At 34.7% G+C, this 16085-nt stretch overlaps 1 protein-coding gene across 1 annotated transcript; it reads left to right on the top strand.

Annotated features, from left to right (window-relative positions):
* Positions 1–10728: 10728 nt before the first annotated feature.
* LOC110866911 (probable serine/threonine-protein kinase PBL3) lies at positions 10729–14164 on the top strand. Its single transcript, XM_035975278.1, has 9 exons — positions 10729–10954; positions 11136–11275; positions 11548–11645; positions 11898–12109; positions 12198–12683; positions 12762–12910; positions 13312–13530; positions 13613–13756; positions 13840–14164. The coding sequence occupies exons 1-9, from the start codon at positions 10780–10782 to the stop codon at positions 14041–14043; spliced, it is 1827 nt and encodes a 608-aa protein (XP_035831171.1). The 5' UTR covers positions 10729–10779; the 3' UTR covers positions 14044–14164.
* The last annotated feature ends 1921 nt before the right edge of the window (positions 14165–16085 follow it).

The following is a 16085-nucleotide window of genomic DNA, read 5'->3' as shown; positions in this document are numbered from 1 at the left end:
TGTCTGGTGGTAACCCGGGTAAATCTTCTGGAAATACATCTGGGTATTCTGAGACTACAGGAATTTCCTTGAGTTCTTTGCCTTTAGTACAAATGATTACGGAAATCATATATACTATTCCTTGCTTTCGTTCATAATTAGCAACTTTCATTACTGATATGAACTTTAATGGCTTTCTAGGTTTATTTCCTGAGATCTTAATTATCTCTCCAGTAGGTGTTTGAATTTCTATAGAATTTCTATCACATATGATTTGAGCATGGTTGGCTATCAACCAATCCATTCCTAACACCACATCAAACTCAGCTAATTTCATAGGAAATAGGTTTGCAGTAAATTTATGACCTAAAAGTTCGATGTCTACTTTCTGTAAAACCTGATTGATTTCTACCGAATTTCCGTCTGCAGTTTCGACTATAAAGATTTGTCTAACGGTAGATAACGGTAACCTAAGAGCTTGACAGAACGAAGTATTGATAAAACTTTGGTTTGCACCAGAGTCAAATAATACTTTTGCATAAACGTTGTGAACTAAAAACGTACCGGCGATCACATCCGGAATGAGTTCTGCTTCTTGAGTAGTTAGCTGAAATGCTCTAACATTCTTCTTAGTAGTTCCTTCAGCTGCCTTGGGTTTATTGTCTGCTGGGTTGATTAATTTAGGACACTCTGGTTTGATATGTCCAGTTTCTCCACAATTGTAACAAATTATGGATTTCTTTCTGCAGTTTTCTTCCCGATGTCCGGTTGTTTTGCAAAAATTGCAAATTCTATTACATTTTCCAAAATGTCTCTTTTTGCAAATTCTACAAAATGGCACAGTTGAAGATTGTCCTATTCCTCTTTTCTTGAAATTACTACTATTACTCATTTTGAATCCTTGGGTAATTTTCTGAGCTAGTTCCTTCTTCCTATCTCCGTCTCGTGTGCGTATCAGCTCATCAGTTAAGGTATTAGCTAATTCTACGGCATCGTCAATAGTGCGAGGTCTCGCAGCTTTAACGATATTGCGAATTTCACTAATTAATCCCCAAATATATCGAGAAATGAGTACCGGTTCTGGCGAAGCCAGATTAGGTACCACTCTCGCATATTCGAAGAATGTCGAAGTATAACCACGACAATCTACCCCGGTCATTCGATGATTGAGGAACTTATTTGCCATTTGTTCTTTCTCATATTCAGGACAAAATTTTCTTTCGACAAGACTTTTAAATTCGTCCCAAGTCATAGCATATGCTACCCGTCTGCCTTTTGCCTGTAGCACTGTGTTCCACCACTCTAGTGCTCCTTCTTTAAACAAGTTTGAGGCATACATGACTTGATCTTCTTCAGCACATTTACTTATTGCAATCACTGCTTCGGTTTTCTCCAACCATCGCAGCGTTGCAGTTGCTCCTTCGTTGCCTGCAAATTCAGCGGGTTTACAAGCAAGAAATTCTTTGAAAGTGCAACCAGGCGTTGCAGACTTTCGCTTCTTAGGGCGCTGGGTGTGCTGAGATTCATTGTCATGATTTATATGGTCATTGCCCCCATTGATGCTATTACTGAAATTATCTTCAGTAGTATGTTTGCTAGGTACAATATGTTGCGGATTACTTGGATTTTTCATAGCAGCAACGAACATTGGAATTGCGTTGGCTATTCCTTGGGCAACCATATTTTCTATATCTTGTTTAGTCATATATTGATCTTCTGGTTGTTGCTCCGAGTGATTAACTTCATTTACTGGTTCGTTATCGTTATTTGCCATCTGATGATAAGTTATTATGAACAATTAGCAATTAACAATAAGTCATTTAAACAAATTATAACACATAAAGCCAAAATTATCGATTTCTCGATTGCATTTTATATCAGTATAGTATGCATCAATACACACCGATATTTTACAATGTTTTATTTGTTATGTTACAACTGGTTTCACTATTTACTTTTACTATTATACAGGAATAATTCCACCACCCTTCTATTCGTCATCTCAGAAACGGAATTCCCTCTCGTCGTATTTCCAGGCAATCTGTCCCCCTATTTCCCTAATTCTATTCCCTGCATCCATTAACTCTTCACCAAAGTGGCGAAGTTCAGCCAGGTTTTCATTGCTCATCGGTGGATTAGGTAGGGGTTCTGGGTCGAATTGTGGAAGAAACGAGTAAGGACTATTGACAATGTTTTGGAATTGCCAATCGTTAGTCCACCATTCTTCTGGTTCTATAAGTTGGTCATGGACTATTGGTTCAGTGATTATTGGTGTAAGGTTCATCGGTATTGGGTTTTCAACAGGATAGGTAAAGATACCTGAGTTGATAGGTTGCATAGTTTCACATTTTTCTAATAAAGTATCTATTTGATCCTGAAAAGTAACTCTCCTGGTTTGATTAGAACTCTCTCCGATTTCTACCTGAGTTGGGTTAGAATCTTTTCCTATTTCTATTGCTATTTCCTGAGAGTATTGTTCAAACTGCTCCTCCATTTGCCTAACCTCATTAACTTCAGTTTCCTGTTCTTGTGGATTAGGGTTTTCCTGAGTTATAATTGCTTTTCCTTTGTCTAAGGGTTTACTAGTTTTAGGGGTTTTTGTAACTGTCCTTCTTTTACGTATACGGCTTCCCCATACATAATTTTTCTTTGGCCTTCTTTTTGGTTTGGGTACTGGTGGAGTAGGGAGTTCTACAGGTTCATCCATATCAGCCACGTATCCCGTAAATTCATGAGAAACTTCAATATTTACTGGGTACAGATTGAGGTTCTGAAAAGCTTCAGAGATCTCGTTCATGCTGTGTAGCATATATGCAAAATGCACAAAATATCAAGTTAAAACTTTGGAACAAAGTTTACCAAATAAACACAGAAGTTTTATTGCATACTTATTTGTACAAAATACAGAAAACACTCAGTTTTATTTATCTACTTACTGAGAATTAATAATACTGTATTCAAGATACTTTTTCTTTAAAGATTAGCATTTTCTGCTACAGTAGCTAACATATACAAATTAGCCCATTTTTCATCAAGTCTATCTTCCCAAGGTGATTTATCAATTAAATCCTGGGTTTCCTTTTTAATTTTCCTTTCTCTGATTTGCTCCTTACTTTTCTTAATAATCATACTCCTTTTTCTAGGAGAAAGCGGATTTTCATAGTTCGCTTTTTGCACAAATATTCCTTCCTCAGGAATTGTAGGGAGCTTTGAAATTTTAGGTTTAGACGAACTTCCTTTCTCATAAATTGATCTATCTGGTTTAAGATAGATATCTTGCAACTTTTGTTTACCCATACTGTAACTAACAAATAATCAATTAAAAGCACATAAACACATAATCACATAATAGTAATCAGGAAAAATTAAGTATCATTTAAATACTTAATTAGCTTAACTCAGTGGCTCTGATACCACCTTGTTTCTGTCACGGCCCCTGACCCGGTTTGACCCGTTTCCGGAGCTGTGGGACAGAAACCACGTGATATTTGTTTAATTGAGTTTTGCAGCGGAAAATTTTAAACATCAGGATCGTTGAAAAGCTAAAATTTTCCCGATTATTTTTATTTCACAATTCGGGATAAAACCCCGATAATTTACAATACATAAGTTTAGTGATAACTTCTTATTTTAAAACATCTTTATTCATTTTATACTGAGCCACTATTTTAAGCTTGAAATGCTTCCCAGCACTTTTCCTGATTTACAGCAGATCACCTGAAACATTTTTGAAAAAGATTTTGTCAGCGGGGAAATACTGAGTGAATCATTCATTTTACTAAAAACGACACATTTGTTATAATTTACAGTATTAAGAGTTTTTACATATGTTTATTATCAACCAACATTTCAAGAATAGGTATTTGTCACAGACCAGCTCTGTGACTGTGGTCATATCACCATTGGCTGGCCCAATGAGTGACGTATGTCACAATTAGGCTCGCCCACCTAATGTGAAGGAAACAATAATAACAATACTGTGCACAATACCCCACATACCGGCTGTAATTTGGTGATTACATAAACTTAATCACTGTAATTATAACTCTGAAAAATGATTTGGAGTATTGTAAAACAGTTGATAAAAAGAGAATGACTCACATTGCAGATTTAGTGTTGATAGAATTTAGATTTAATCCCTGTTAACCTAATTTCATAATAAAGCACACAAAACAGGATTAGTGATCAATACAACGATTATGATAATTCTCCAAGATCAATTGTGACAATGAATGTCCAAGTGCAATACTTCGGCTCATTTATCAAAATGACAAACGATAAAGTATAGTACTTCAACTCGTATATCGAATTATCGACAACGACAAAGTACAATGCTTCGGCTCATTATCGAATTATCGACAACGATAAAGCATAGCCCAATGTGGCGGCACTTAGATATTCTTTGGGTATATTGATCCCGGAAACTGAATCGTAATAGCGATCGACTAATTACCCTGTTTTGCGGCAGCACCTCGATAATAGTGTGTGTGTGTTGGACTGTTTTGCTTATAACTCGGCCTATGTAACTCCGATTTTCGTCGTTCAAATGCCAAACTTCAAGTCCCAACCCCTGCTATTTATACTGAAATTTTGACACCGTCGCGTAGCGCGAGGGGTACCCCCTTAGCCGTCGCGCTACGCGAGTGACCACCCTATTTTCATAGAGTAGCCCTTCGTGCATGTAGGCTTGCTGTGTCGATGGTTTTATAAATTTCGAATTTTATAATGAGTTATGAAGATAATCGTTATTAGGGTTTTGCCCCCCCCCCCTGAGTTTTAGGGCCCCTGATCCTGATTCTGATTGCTCTGGAAATTCTAGGGTTAGGGCAGAATTACTTGGGTGTCTCAATTTGGGTTTTCTTAATAGCTAATTACTATCCTAATTATTTAAATTTTAATGAGAATTGTTACACGCTCGGGCGGCAAAAGTGAAAGTGCACTATTTTAACGTTATTTTACTAATTTCGTGAAAATAACGTTAAAAGGGGGGGATGATTAATCATGTATCATGTGGTGGCGTTGATAGTCGAAAGACAAGGGAATACATGCACTAATCGAGTTGTGTCTTAATTGCTAAGTGTTATGTGCCTTATGTCCAATGCTTGATGCAAAACTACTATCGAGTTGGGTATCTCACTGGAAGCAACCTCTCTATTTATACAGGGTAAATGTTAGACTATCTACATATTATCCTCCTCAAACCCTACCTTAGTTTTGCTATTGACGGAATTTACTGAGTATGATGAAATCTTCCTTTAATAAATTTTTGAATATGTATTTTAGCTACATTATTCATTTTTCTTTCTATCAAATATGTTTTTACAACAAAAAATATAAAAATATAAAAAAAATGTAACTATATTCATTTTTCCTTTTTATCAAATATGGTTTCACTCCCCAAAGCATGTTTTGGGGATAATACGGGGATGCCCCTTAATGGTGTAATTTTTTTCTTTTTGGTTTATAAATTTGTTGGGCGATGCCCTTTATCAAAAAAACAAATAAAAATATATGGTTTCACAACAAAAGAAAAAATAGTGTATCACTAGAATTCCAAACAACAAAAGGGTTCTAGAAAAATATTCCGCACCAACATTAAGAAGGTAAACTTCCATAAATTTAGGCAATTAATTAATCATAAATAACATATACGTTAAGACATAGGTTCATTATCGTACAAAGAATTTGCATCCACAAATTAAGAATGACATATCATTTAAGTTATTTAACATTAAATCTTAATAATTGTTAGTTATTCAGTTTTTTAAAAATGTCAAAAGAAATATTATACTTTTCGGATGTAGTATTTGTGTGTATCCCTCTCATTCTTAGAATATTTTGAATTTACAATAAATTTACCATTTACAATTAATTTACCGTTTCTTGTTTGTTCTCTATATATATACAACAATGTTGTTTTCTTATATGCTCATGTACTAATATACCCACATCAATAACAATGAAGAGTTTATTTTTCTTGTTCTTCTACCTTGTTATCACAACCAATGTCTCTCTAAATGGAAGCACTCAAATCACACCTCTGATATCTAACACAACAAAAAAGACTTGCTTGTTTCACTATTGGACTGTTTATATTTATAATGAGATTAAGGATCCTATCACAGTCCATGTGCAATCAGGCGACGATGATCTCGGAAATCACACGCTTGCATCAAACGATAACCAAAATTGGAGCTTTTGCGAGGGTGCCACGTTCAAGACCCTATTTTATGCCCATTTTTATTGGAATTCAAATATTGCTTTTTTTGATGTTTATAATGATCATATAAGTGATACATATTGCACAAAAAGGGAATTTCGCAAACCAGGAAGATGTTTTTGGTTAGTTAAAGAAGATGGGTTTTATGTGGGGGATAATCTTCGTCCGTATACCAAATTACACGATTGGTAATGTATTTTGTGTTTTTACTAATATACTAAATAATAAGGTATTGTGTCTAGTTTTTCAAATTTTGAATGAAGATTTTATTATAAAATCAAATGAGTTCTACCATTCCTTATACCGGAATATGTATGTATGTTTGTTTTCTTTAAAATATACTAGGCTATTGCCTGCGTTCAACGCGGTTTTTAAAATGAAAATAAATTTATTTGAAATTTAAGATCGTGTAAAAAAACAAATACATGGAAGAAAGAAATAACAAATCATTACATTTCAGTAAAAACTTCCTTGTAGACCACATTGGTTGTTTTATTTGTAATATTTCCATCTTTATCTAGTATAGGTAACTTGACACCGGCTCTGCTTTTTACTCTTGATAATGCGACATATAGTTGACCATGTGAGAAAACTGGATATTTGAGATACAATCCAACCCTTGATAGAGATTGTCCTTGACTTTTGTTTATCGTCATTGCGAAAGATACAGATATCGGGAATTGGCGCCGTTGAAACTTGATAGGAATCCTTCTATCAGATGGCGTCAAACTGATTCGTGTAATATATGTTTTTGTCCCTATGTTTCCTCGAGATATAATCTCAACTTCTATAACACGCCTGTAAAGTTTAGTAATACGTTATCTCGTACCATTGCATAAACCATTCTGTTGATCGATGTTACGAAGCAACATTACAGGGACACCGACTATATGTATTAGAATTGATACAATTAATAAATAAGAAGGATTACTATAACTGTAATACTTATTTATAAACATATGGAATAGATGGAACTTAGAGGTAAATGTGTAATTTTATTAAAATACATGGTTATGGTTATGAAGCTTGACAAAAAAAAAAACCCTTGAATTAACTGTGAACCTTAAGTAAGCATCCTCTAACGTAATATTTTCACATGTCAAATATTGAAGTCAAACATGTTAACGTTTTGGTTCTTGGAGTGTTCAAATTTTGAATTCATATTGCTAGATTTGAAGAATATATTATAGTGTATGATGCCAAATCAAGTTTTCTCCAAATATTAATTCACCACAATGAATATGAAGCTACATTCATGCATATTTTGACCACAAAAGTCAACCTACAGGATAACACATGTGCATATTGGATTGAGGTTCTCCGCAGGCACTACGACTACCAGACTTCATTGATGCCTCAGATGGAGATGGAGGCCAGATGGAGATGGAGGTCATGGTGAACTTTGGGCTTGCTTAGTTTGCTTAACTTGTTACGTAAACACCACAACAATTTACGCAAACACCAAAAGAATATGTAAAAGTTCCCAAAACTATTGGTATCGTAATAAAATTTGTATTGAAGTCCAAAAGTGGATTACCTACCTGCACAACAAAATGATTAACTTCAATAAAAAAACTAACATTTCACTAAAAATGGCAATCGGTAAAAAAGGCCTACATAATATCACGAAAATGGCACACAAGTCCTTTTAAACTATTTTTTAATGGTTAGATCCAAAGTTAATGAAATTGTTCTTTTTATAAGGTTTAGGAACTTAATCATATAAAAATGACCTATTCATTATTTTCTAAAAAGCTAGGATTTAATCATGCAAAAAAGGACTTCTTTGGTAAATATAAAAAGCCCAAGCATTTACCTCAAACTTAATTCCGTAAATGCTTATGATAATGATAGTATTACTTTGTATAATTGTTACCTCATCTTATCTGTCATGGTACCAATCTCAATGAGAAATTGTACCACTACTAATTGCAATTAAATAGGAATCCTTACATTGCTATGGCTCGAACTTGTAGATCCATCCAAACAGCTTTTTCAAAGGGAAATTGAGGGGAAAAGCAAGAGCCTAAGGTTTTGTCTAAGCTTGCCTTTCGGTAGCTATTATTGGCAAAATAGAATAAATTTTTATGGGAATATATTTAAGCGGACATATAGAAAAGAATTAGGGCTAAAATCCTTACCGGTGTATATTTGTTGAAAAAGGGGTGTAATTAATACTTGGTATGTTTTATGGAGAATATATTTTCAAGGTTTATAAGAGCTGATCCTAGCTCGGCTCAGCTAGTAAAGCCTCTTGAAAGAAAAAAAAAAGCTAGTTCGACAAGAAGGGAGGTGTGCGCGAATGTGGTGACAGTCTGGCGATTGTTGGCAGATGTGTTAAAGATGTTGATGGGCAACGAGCGTGGTAGACAGTGTTAAGGTTGAAATTGATCGATGGGAGTGTTACTACACAATGTAAATTTATTTTGATTCTAACGAGTAGGTTATGCTCATGCATTGCGACAGTTTGGTTTTGAATAAAATTTATTTCGAAGCGTAGTTAAAAGTAATCTCATCGCAATGTATATTCGGAATTTTATTAAACAATATAATAAAAAATATGTTAGATCGGTCTAGTTTACGCCATAAAAAATATATTATTTAGAACACACCTCTCTTCGTTATGGTAGCGGTACCCGATATAGTTAACGATACAAAGAAAAAGTTTATTTACAATGGTTTTTTTTAAAACACACCTCACTTCGTTGTCTAATGTAACCTAAAAATTAAAGTGGTTTTTTTACATTGACCTAGAACCATAAAAACGAACACCGATACCAGTACCGATGTTATTCGGTAGGGTATCGGTTCCATTTTGTTTGTCATGGTACCAGTATGGTACTAGCACACGATATAGCATACAATAAAAAAAAAAAAAAAAAATCCTCACTTTGAACACAACTCTATGTTCAATGAAATTAGTTTTTGAACGTCAGAGGAAAAAAACATTAAACACCGCCATGTATTCAATTTTTTTTAAAAGATAACAAACGCAAATTATTAGAAAACCTAATTAGTTAAAAGTTAAATGGTTAAAGCTGTATATTATATATAGTATTAGGGGTGAAAATATAAATGACAAAAATACTATTGATCGGTTAATAAATATAATGTAATATAATATAATATAATAGTAAACGTAAACCCGCGTGTTTTGGCAAAAGATTTGTAACGCTCGGTTTAGCATAAAATTTATGTTGCAACTTAGAAAAAGAGAAAAAAAGCATCGCAACGAATAAAATAAGAAGGATAAACAGCGACATTTATATAACATACTAAACTGTAAAGTAGTTTTGATAACTTGTATGTTTCTGCTTCAAGCTTTCTTTAAAACCTCATGTTACACGTCACAATGCAAATCATAAAGCCAAATTAAAAATTATCGAAATTCCTTGTTAACTATAATAAATTGTTCTGGTGGTGTCGGCAATCAGCTACTCAGGTTGATATAGAGATGAACACCAGACCAGTTCATAAAACCCGACCTGAACCAAAACCGGTTTGAAACCGATATCATACAAACTGTTGGTTTGGGACTGGTTCCTATTATCCACGCCAAAAATAACCGGTTTTTAGCCAAACCGGTTTGGGAAAAAACCGGTCTATAGTTTTAATAAAATGTTGTTTTCATTGATTTTTATAAAATCTTTTATAAAAACCCGGTTATTTTTATCCTAAAATAGTTTTACAACTACTAAAAAAATATTAAAAAAAAGTTTGTATTTTATGTTTATTTAAACTTTTTTGTTGTAAAAACAGTTTAAAAAAGTGCGCGCAAGAACCGGTTAGTAACCAAAACCGAAACAAAACTGATGTTTAAAACCAAATCCGAAATGAAACCGATTGGACCAAGAACAGGAAAAAGAAAACTAGTTTGAAACCGATTTGGGTTACTAATAAACTGAAATGCTCATCTGTAGGTTGATAGACCAATCGAGGTAAATGACTGAGGCCTCTGATTTCCCTATTCGCTGGGCCCAAGCCCTTACCTCTTATGGGCCCAGCGTAAATGGGCTTAGTAAAGATGGTATATTGTAACTAAGATAGGCTTCCAACACTCTAGTCTACAGCCCAAAACGAATTTTTATTTTTATCATGAAGACAAATTATTGTCGCATAGCACAAGTTTGGGTCCATTTATTATCACGTTTTTTTTTTGTTTGGGCTCGAGTTTTTTGAACATAACGAAAACGAGAAGCATATACCATCCTAGACAAACATTAATTCATCTTGAAACCATATAAAACAAAACAAAATTCGAAGTATCCTAAGAACCAATATGAAAGTGATTAGCAAGAGAAAATCATAGGTGGCATCATTAAATTCAACAAAAAATCAAACAATAATTTGCTCTTAGGATTTATTTAATCACCAACAATCTTCTCTTTCTCTCCTTCTCCCTCACCCCCCCCCCTCGCGTTTATTGTTTTTTCTTCGGGTTGGATTGGTTACAAAAACTACTACATCTATGACTTGCGCATTCTTGTTCGGAACTTGCACTCTAGATATTGTTTTGTACTAAGAGTTCATTTGTGCATGTTGGCAACTTGGAATATACATAGGTTGGAGTAAGTTCATCAATGGAAGGTCAAAGTCAAAGTCAAATTCAAAGTCAAAGTGAAAGGGTGTTGTTGGCTCATGATGCCTCAAGAGGAGTGAGAATGAAACCTTTGAGATTGCTTCTTGATAAGCACTTGTTGAAGGCTGGAGACAAGCTTACTTTTCTGTCTATTGTTCATCAAATCCAACATCCTTGTATGTTATACTTGCTTTGATATAACCATAAGATCTTGATCATTGTTGAAAAGACCAAAATACCCATGTCGACGTATTAACTACCTTTATATAGTGTGTGGAAAGACAAAACTACCTTTATATAGTGTGTGGGTTAATGACAAATTTTATTTTATTTTTTTTTATTTTTTTGTAATTGTAGTGGGATACATGATGCGAGTTGATGGTTCCATGTTTGGTGTAAACCAAAAGGCTATCGACGATGAGGTTGCTAATAAGACGAAAGAGTACGGTGACAATAAGGATCTTGACCAAATATCAAAACTATACGAAACGCAAGAGGTAATCAAGATATTTCCGCCTCATTACTAGTCATGCAACGTTAAGTTCATTACAAATGACGCAAAATAATGAAACCTTTTAAGGTATTGTATAAACCATAAAGATGTATACACTATCTTATACAAAAGTATGATAAGGTAGGATTCTTTTGGTAATTGGTAGCATGTATAAAGATGGACATGATCCATATCTAATATATTTCACCCAAACATACACATTTATATTGCTCTTTTATACATAATTAAGCAATTATGTGATATATATTTTCACAGGTTGATTTCAAAATCGAAGTTGTGGCTGGACCTGTACTGAAAAATGCCGTGGTAGAAGCATCCAAGAAATTTAAAGCGACATGGGTGATTATTGATAAGTAAAACTATAACTTTTACATAGTTAACTTCTTTTTATTACATGTTACAAACCACAAAAAATGTGTTAGATAATTTTAGCGTCATTAATATCGTTTATGTATAATTGCATTTACTTAAACATGCTCCACGAAATATTTTAATTTGAAAGTGAGTTACAGGCGATTCAGAAAGCTATCAGTAACATACTAAAAATACCAAATCAAAGTGATCGAAATGATGTTTTTTGTATTTACATTTGCGGAAACTTTCAGGAGAATGAAGGGAGACAAGAAATATTTTCTAGAGAAGCTTTCTTGTGGGATATCGACGTTGGATGGAAACGATAACATAATAAAAATAAGAGGACCGAAGCTATCAACGACAAGAAATCCAACTCGTCCAACAGATGACAGAATGTTAACTATTAGTGAAGTACAAAATGATGAAGATTTGTTTAGCATTGAACTTGGATCATCATCATCATGTAAGTAGTTCAAGAATTAGTTGAATGTTTATCGGATTTTATGTCTTTTATATAGAAAATAACAAAACAAATCACCGTTAAATATAAGGTACAAGTTCTAGCACGAGAACTAGCTTTAGCGACTTGAACCAAACGTCAACGCTACAAGAAATAAACGAAGAAACTACATGTGATCATGTCGAAACCCTACCACCAAAGCCAGAGGAGAAAGTACAGCTTGATCAGAAGAAATGTACAACTTGTACTAGAGCAAGTTCGACGGATGATGTTTGGCAACAAAGTAGGAACTTTTCCTATTCGGAGCTTGTGGATGCAACAAATCGGTTTTCATCTGAAAACATGATCCATCGAGGGGAAAATGAGGTGGTTTTTCACGGGATCCTTAAAGGTAGCAAATTAAATGTCGTCGTTAAGGTACAAAGCGACACAAAGAAGTACCAGTCGGAGGTGCAAGCGCTTGAACAAACACAAAACGAGCATGTGATCAAGTTGTTAGGAACTTGCTTGGAGGAAACCGCGAGATTGTTGGTTTTTGAGTACGCGTGCAATGGTTCGCTAGATCAACATTTGTCACGTAAGATTGTTGTTTTTAGCATAGATTTATTTTCGACTGTCGGTTTTGATCTAAAATGTTAGTTACATGATATAACAGATCAAAACTCCAGACCTTTGACATGGCAAGAAAGGATTAAAATTGCAATTGGTGTATGTAGAGGATTGAACCATTTGCATGGGAACAACATAATCCATGGAGATATGCGTCCTAAAAACATATGGTTGACACATGATTTTCAACCGTTGGTAAGTCACCAATCCTTATTAATGTGTGTGGTATATTAATAAGGTTGGTAAAACTCGCGGGCTGGGTTGGGATAGGTAATGGGTCGAAACAGTTTCAGGCTAATATTAGTCATTGATAAGACAAAACGGGCTCAGGTTAAAACGGGGTAAAATCCCAAAAATGTCCCTTTTTGACCTTGTTTTTCATGATCTATTCCTTTGACTTCTCCTAGCCAAAATGCGTCCCTCGAAGGCTCGAACACGGGCGGCGACATCAATGTAATATTGTCGACCACCCGTGTTTAGTTCCATATAAGCCCATTTGGTAAAAAGTGGGCCATGAGTCATGACTCATGATTGACATGTGTATTCACACCACATAATCATACAAACAAACTCGATCTCACATTCTCTCTCTGTAGATCGCAGGTTTTGGGCTAGCGAGCATGACAAACGAATCGCAAAACTCATCAAATCACTATATAATCGGAACATTGGGATATCTGGCACCCGAATACAAAGAAAGAGGGAACGCAACTCCCAAAACAGATGTTTACGCCTTCGGAATGATCCTATTGCAGCTCGTTACGGGCCGGAGTCCAACCGATACAAGACTACATGGACATAGTCTAATAAATTGGGTATATTAATCCTTAACGTTCACAATCATGCAAATTACACCATATTTATAATAAAAAAAATATTAATAACCTATTTTCGCAGGCTAATTCGCTCGTAAAAGAAAGAAAGTTTTCGGAGTTGATTGATTCTAGAATCGCATATGACATGAATCAGGTGGCGAACATGGCGCAATTGGCGTTAAAATGTGTACGCAAGAATCCACATTTACGATTAACCATGGAGGAGGTAAATTGTGCATCATTGACTTGTACTATAGACTCCGAAAGTTGTACTTTTGTATAAGTTTATTTATCAATTCATTTGTGTAGGTAATGTTAGTACTAGATTACATCAATGATATGAAAACCAACTATGAAGTTCAACGGGCAGATGAAAGTCAAGAGGTCAACGGAAATGTGGAAACAATTGATCAAAGTCAACGTGAATATGATGAGAAAGTCATCTATAGTTACGGTGGAATGACCCCTTTGCCCAAACAGGCGAAACATTTTTACCGAGGCGAATGTATATAATACATAAATATAACTCTTATTAATAAAAAGTCATGTGATGCATTTTATGCATTTTCATGTATACTTCAAATAAAAAGACTTGCTTATTTTTCTCATAGGTTTTAGATTTCATTACATTGTTTATATAGGATAATTTTCAGTTTCTTTTAACTTTATATTGAACAAAGAGATATTATTAGTGTCACTTGTATGAAGGTATAAATAATCATTGGAGTTAAATGTCATTTTAGTTCCTGCCGTTTGGGTTATTTTACAAGTTTAGTCCAAATGTTTCATTTTTCACCTGTGGGTCTAAAACGGTTTCACCGTTGTCATTTTAGTCCACTGGATTAACTTCATCCATTATTTATGTTAACGAGAAAGGCAATTTGGCCATTTTATATGGCTGAATTGCCCTTCTAGTTCACAGAATTACATATAAAATAACCGAATTGCGTTTTTCTTTAACAGAAATATGGATGAAGTTAACCCAGTGGACTAAAATGGCAATGATGAAACCTTTCTGGACCCGCATGCGAAAAATGAAACATTTGGACTAAACTGGCAAAATGACCCAAACCATAGGAACTAAAATGACATTTAACTCTAATAATTGAAATAGTTTATTTATTCTACATGACCATCTGAAGTATCAAGGCAACCAGGATTATCCTTTTAGACCAAATTACCCTTACAAGAATCAAACAAGTGGATGCAAGTTTAAACACAAAACCCATTTTGACTTTCTTTGACCGAAACTGAACCGGTTTCAATCCAAACTGGTTTGAACCCAAAAAGCGACTGGTGCAACTCTAGCCAAACCTTTCGTGTATTATCGTTTGTGGGCTGCTAAAAATAAAAGCACATAATATTTCTGGTAAAGAAGAAAATGGTGGATAGTAAAGCCCATGATGTTTCTTGTTCACAACAAAACATGGAGTCAGATCTAGGTATCTTTTGTTGGCTATTGATGACATATGCGTGACGGATACATTAAGGGCGCGTCTGGTTTACGAAAATCATTGGGATCCGAATTCCATATGTTTTTGTTTTGAACGGCAAAACACTATATATCTATATATATAGAACCCAGCAAGAAGTTGGGGAAAAATACAACGTCCAAGACAAGAAACAAACCGAATTAAAGAAAAATAGCAACATCAAAATTAAGCCAACTTTCCCACGAATAGATATTCGATCTATGACTTAACCAAACGAACATGTCTTCTTTAATAAGCTCCACTGCCTTTGTCACTGGTAAAAAATGGCCGTCAAAAGTTTTTAGACTCCGCGCATACCAAATTCCATATGTTAATTAGAATGTAGGAACAAGTATTGTATTGATCAATTAGAATGTAAAAGCAGTATTGTGTCGATCGAATCAGCTTGTAATATTTGAGTATGTGTGGTGATGGCTGCATGTTTGTTAATATCTCACTGGTATCATTCAGCTTGTAATGTTTTTTGGTGATGATTAATAAAGTTATTCCTTGCCGTTAAAAAAAATGTAAAAGCCCGGTCCTGTTTTGAACCGATAATTACCCCTACTTAACTCTTCGTTAATCAGTTGAAATCAACAACACACGTTTGCTCAACTCACAGCTAAATATGTGTAGTCAAGAAGACATTAATGAAATAGCTTTTGCTTCTAGGTATTATCCCCATACAAACAAAACTTCCTTAAATAATCATGTTTGGATTCAAAACTTCCTTAACCGCCATACCTTTTAGGTTTATTCGGTTTTTTTTTTTGAAGGAGAACTTCATTAAAAACACGGACACCCGAATACCGGACCCCAAAAACTAAGCTACATAATTACAAAATTACACCAGTCATTCCAAGTCAACTCTCTATATTTCGATCTAAACTTAAACCACAGATACCCGGTAGACCTAATCTCACTGAACACCTCATCCGTGTTAGGAGACTTACCCAAAAAAATGAACTCGTTCCTAGCCTTCCAGACTTGCCAACACACGTTGATAAGCAGCCCCTGGTACACCATTTTCTTTTTCCTAGTAAGCCCGCAGAAATTGTGGGCTTCCACAATATCCCTAACCGA

The sequence above is a fragment of the Helianthus annuus genome, chromosome 7, assembly GCF_002127325.2.
Source record: "Helianthus annuus cultivar XRQ/B chromosome 7, HanXRQr2.0-SUNRISE, whole genome shotgun sequence".
NCBI lineage: Eukaryota > Viridiplantae > Streptophyta > Magnoliopsida > Asterales > Asteraceae > Helianthus > Helianthus annuus.
Note: the sequence above shows the minus strand (reverse complement) of the source record. Positions and strands in the feature narration are given on the sequence as shown.

Excerpts from the sequence above, each read along its gene's own strand:
- LOC110866911 (XM_035975278.1), top strand. The coding sequence starts at position 10,780 with ATGGAAGGTCAAAGTCAAAGTCAAATTCAAAGTCAAAGTGAAAGGGTG. Across the intron at positions 10,955-11,135 it reads TCATCAAATCCAACATCCTT|TGGGATACATGATGCGAGTT; the intron begins GTATGTTATACT and ends TTGTAATTGTAG. Across the intron at positions 11,276-11,547 it reads AACTATACGAAACGCAAGAG|GTTGATTTCAAAATCGAAGT; the intron begins GTAATCAAGATA and ends ATATTTTCACAG.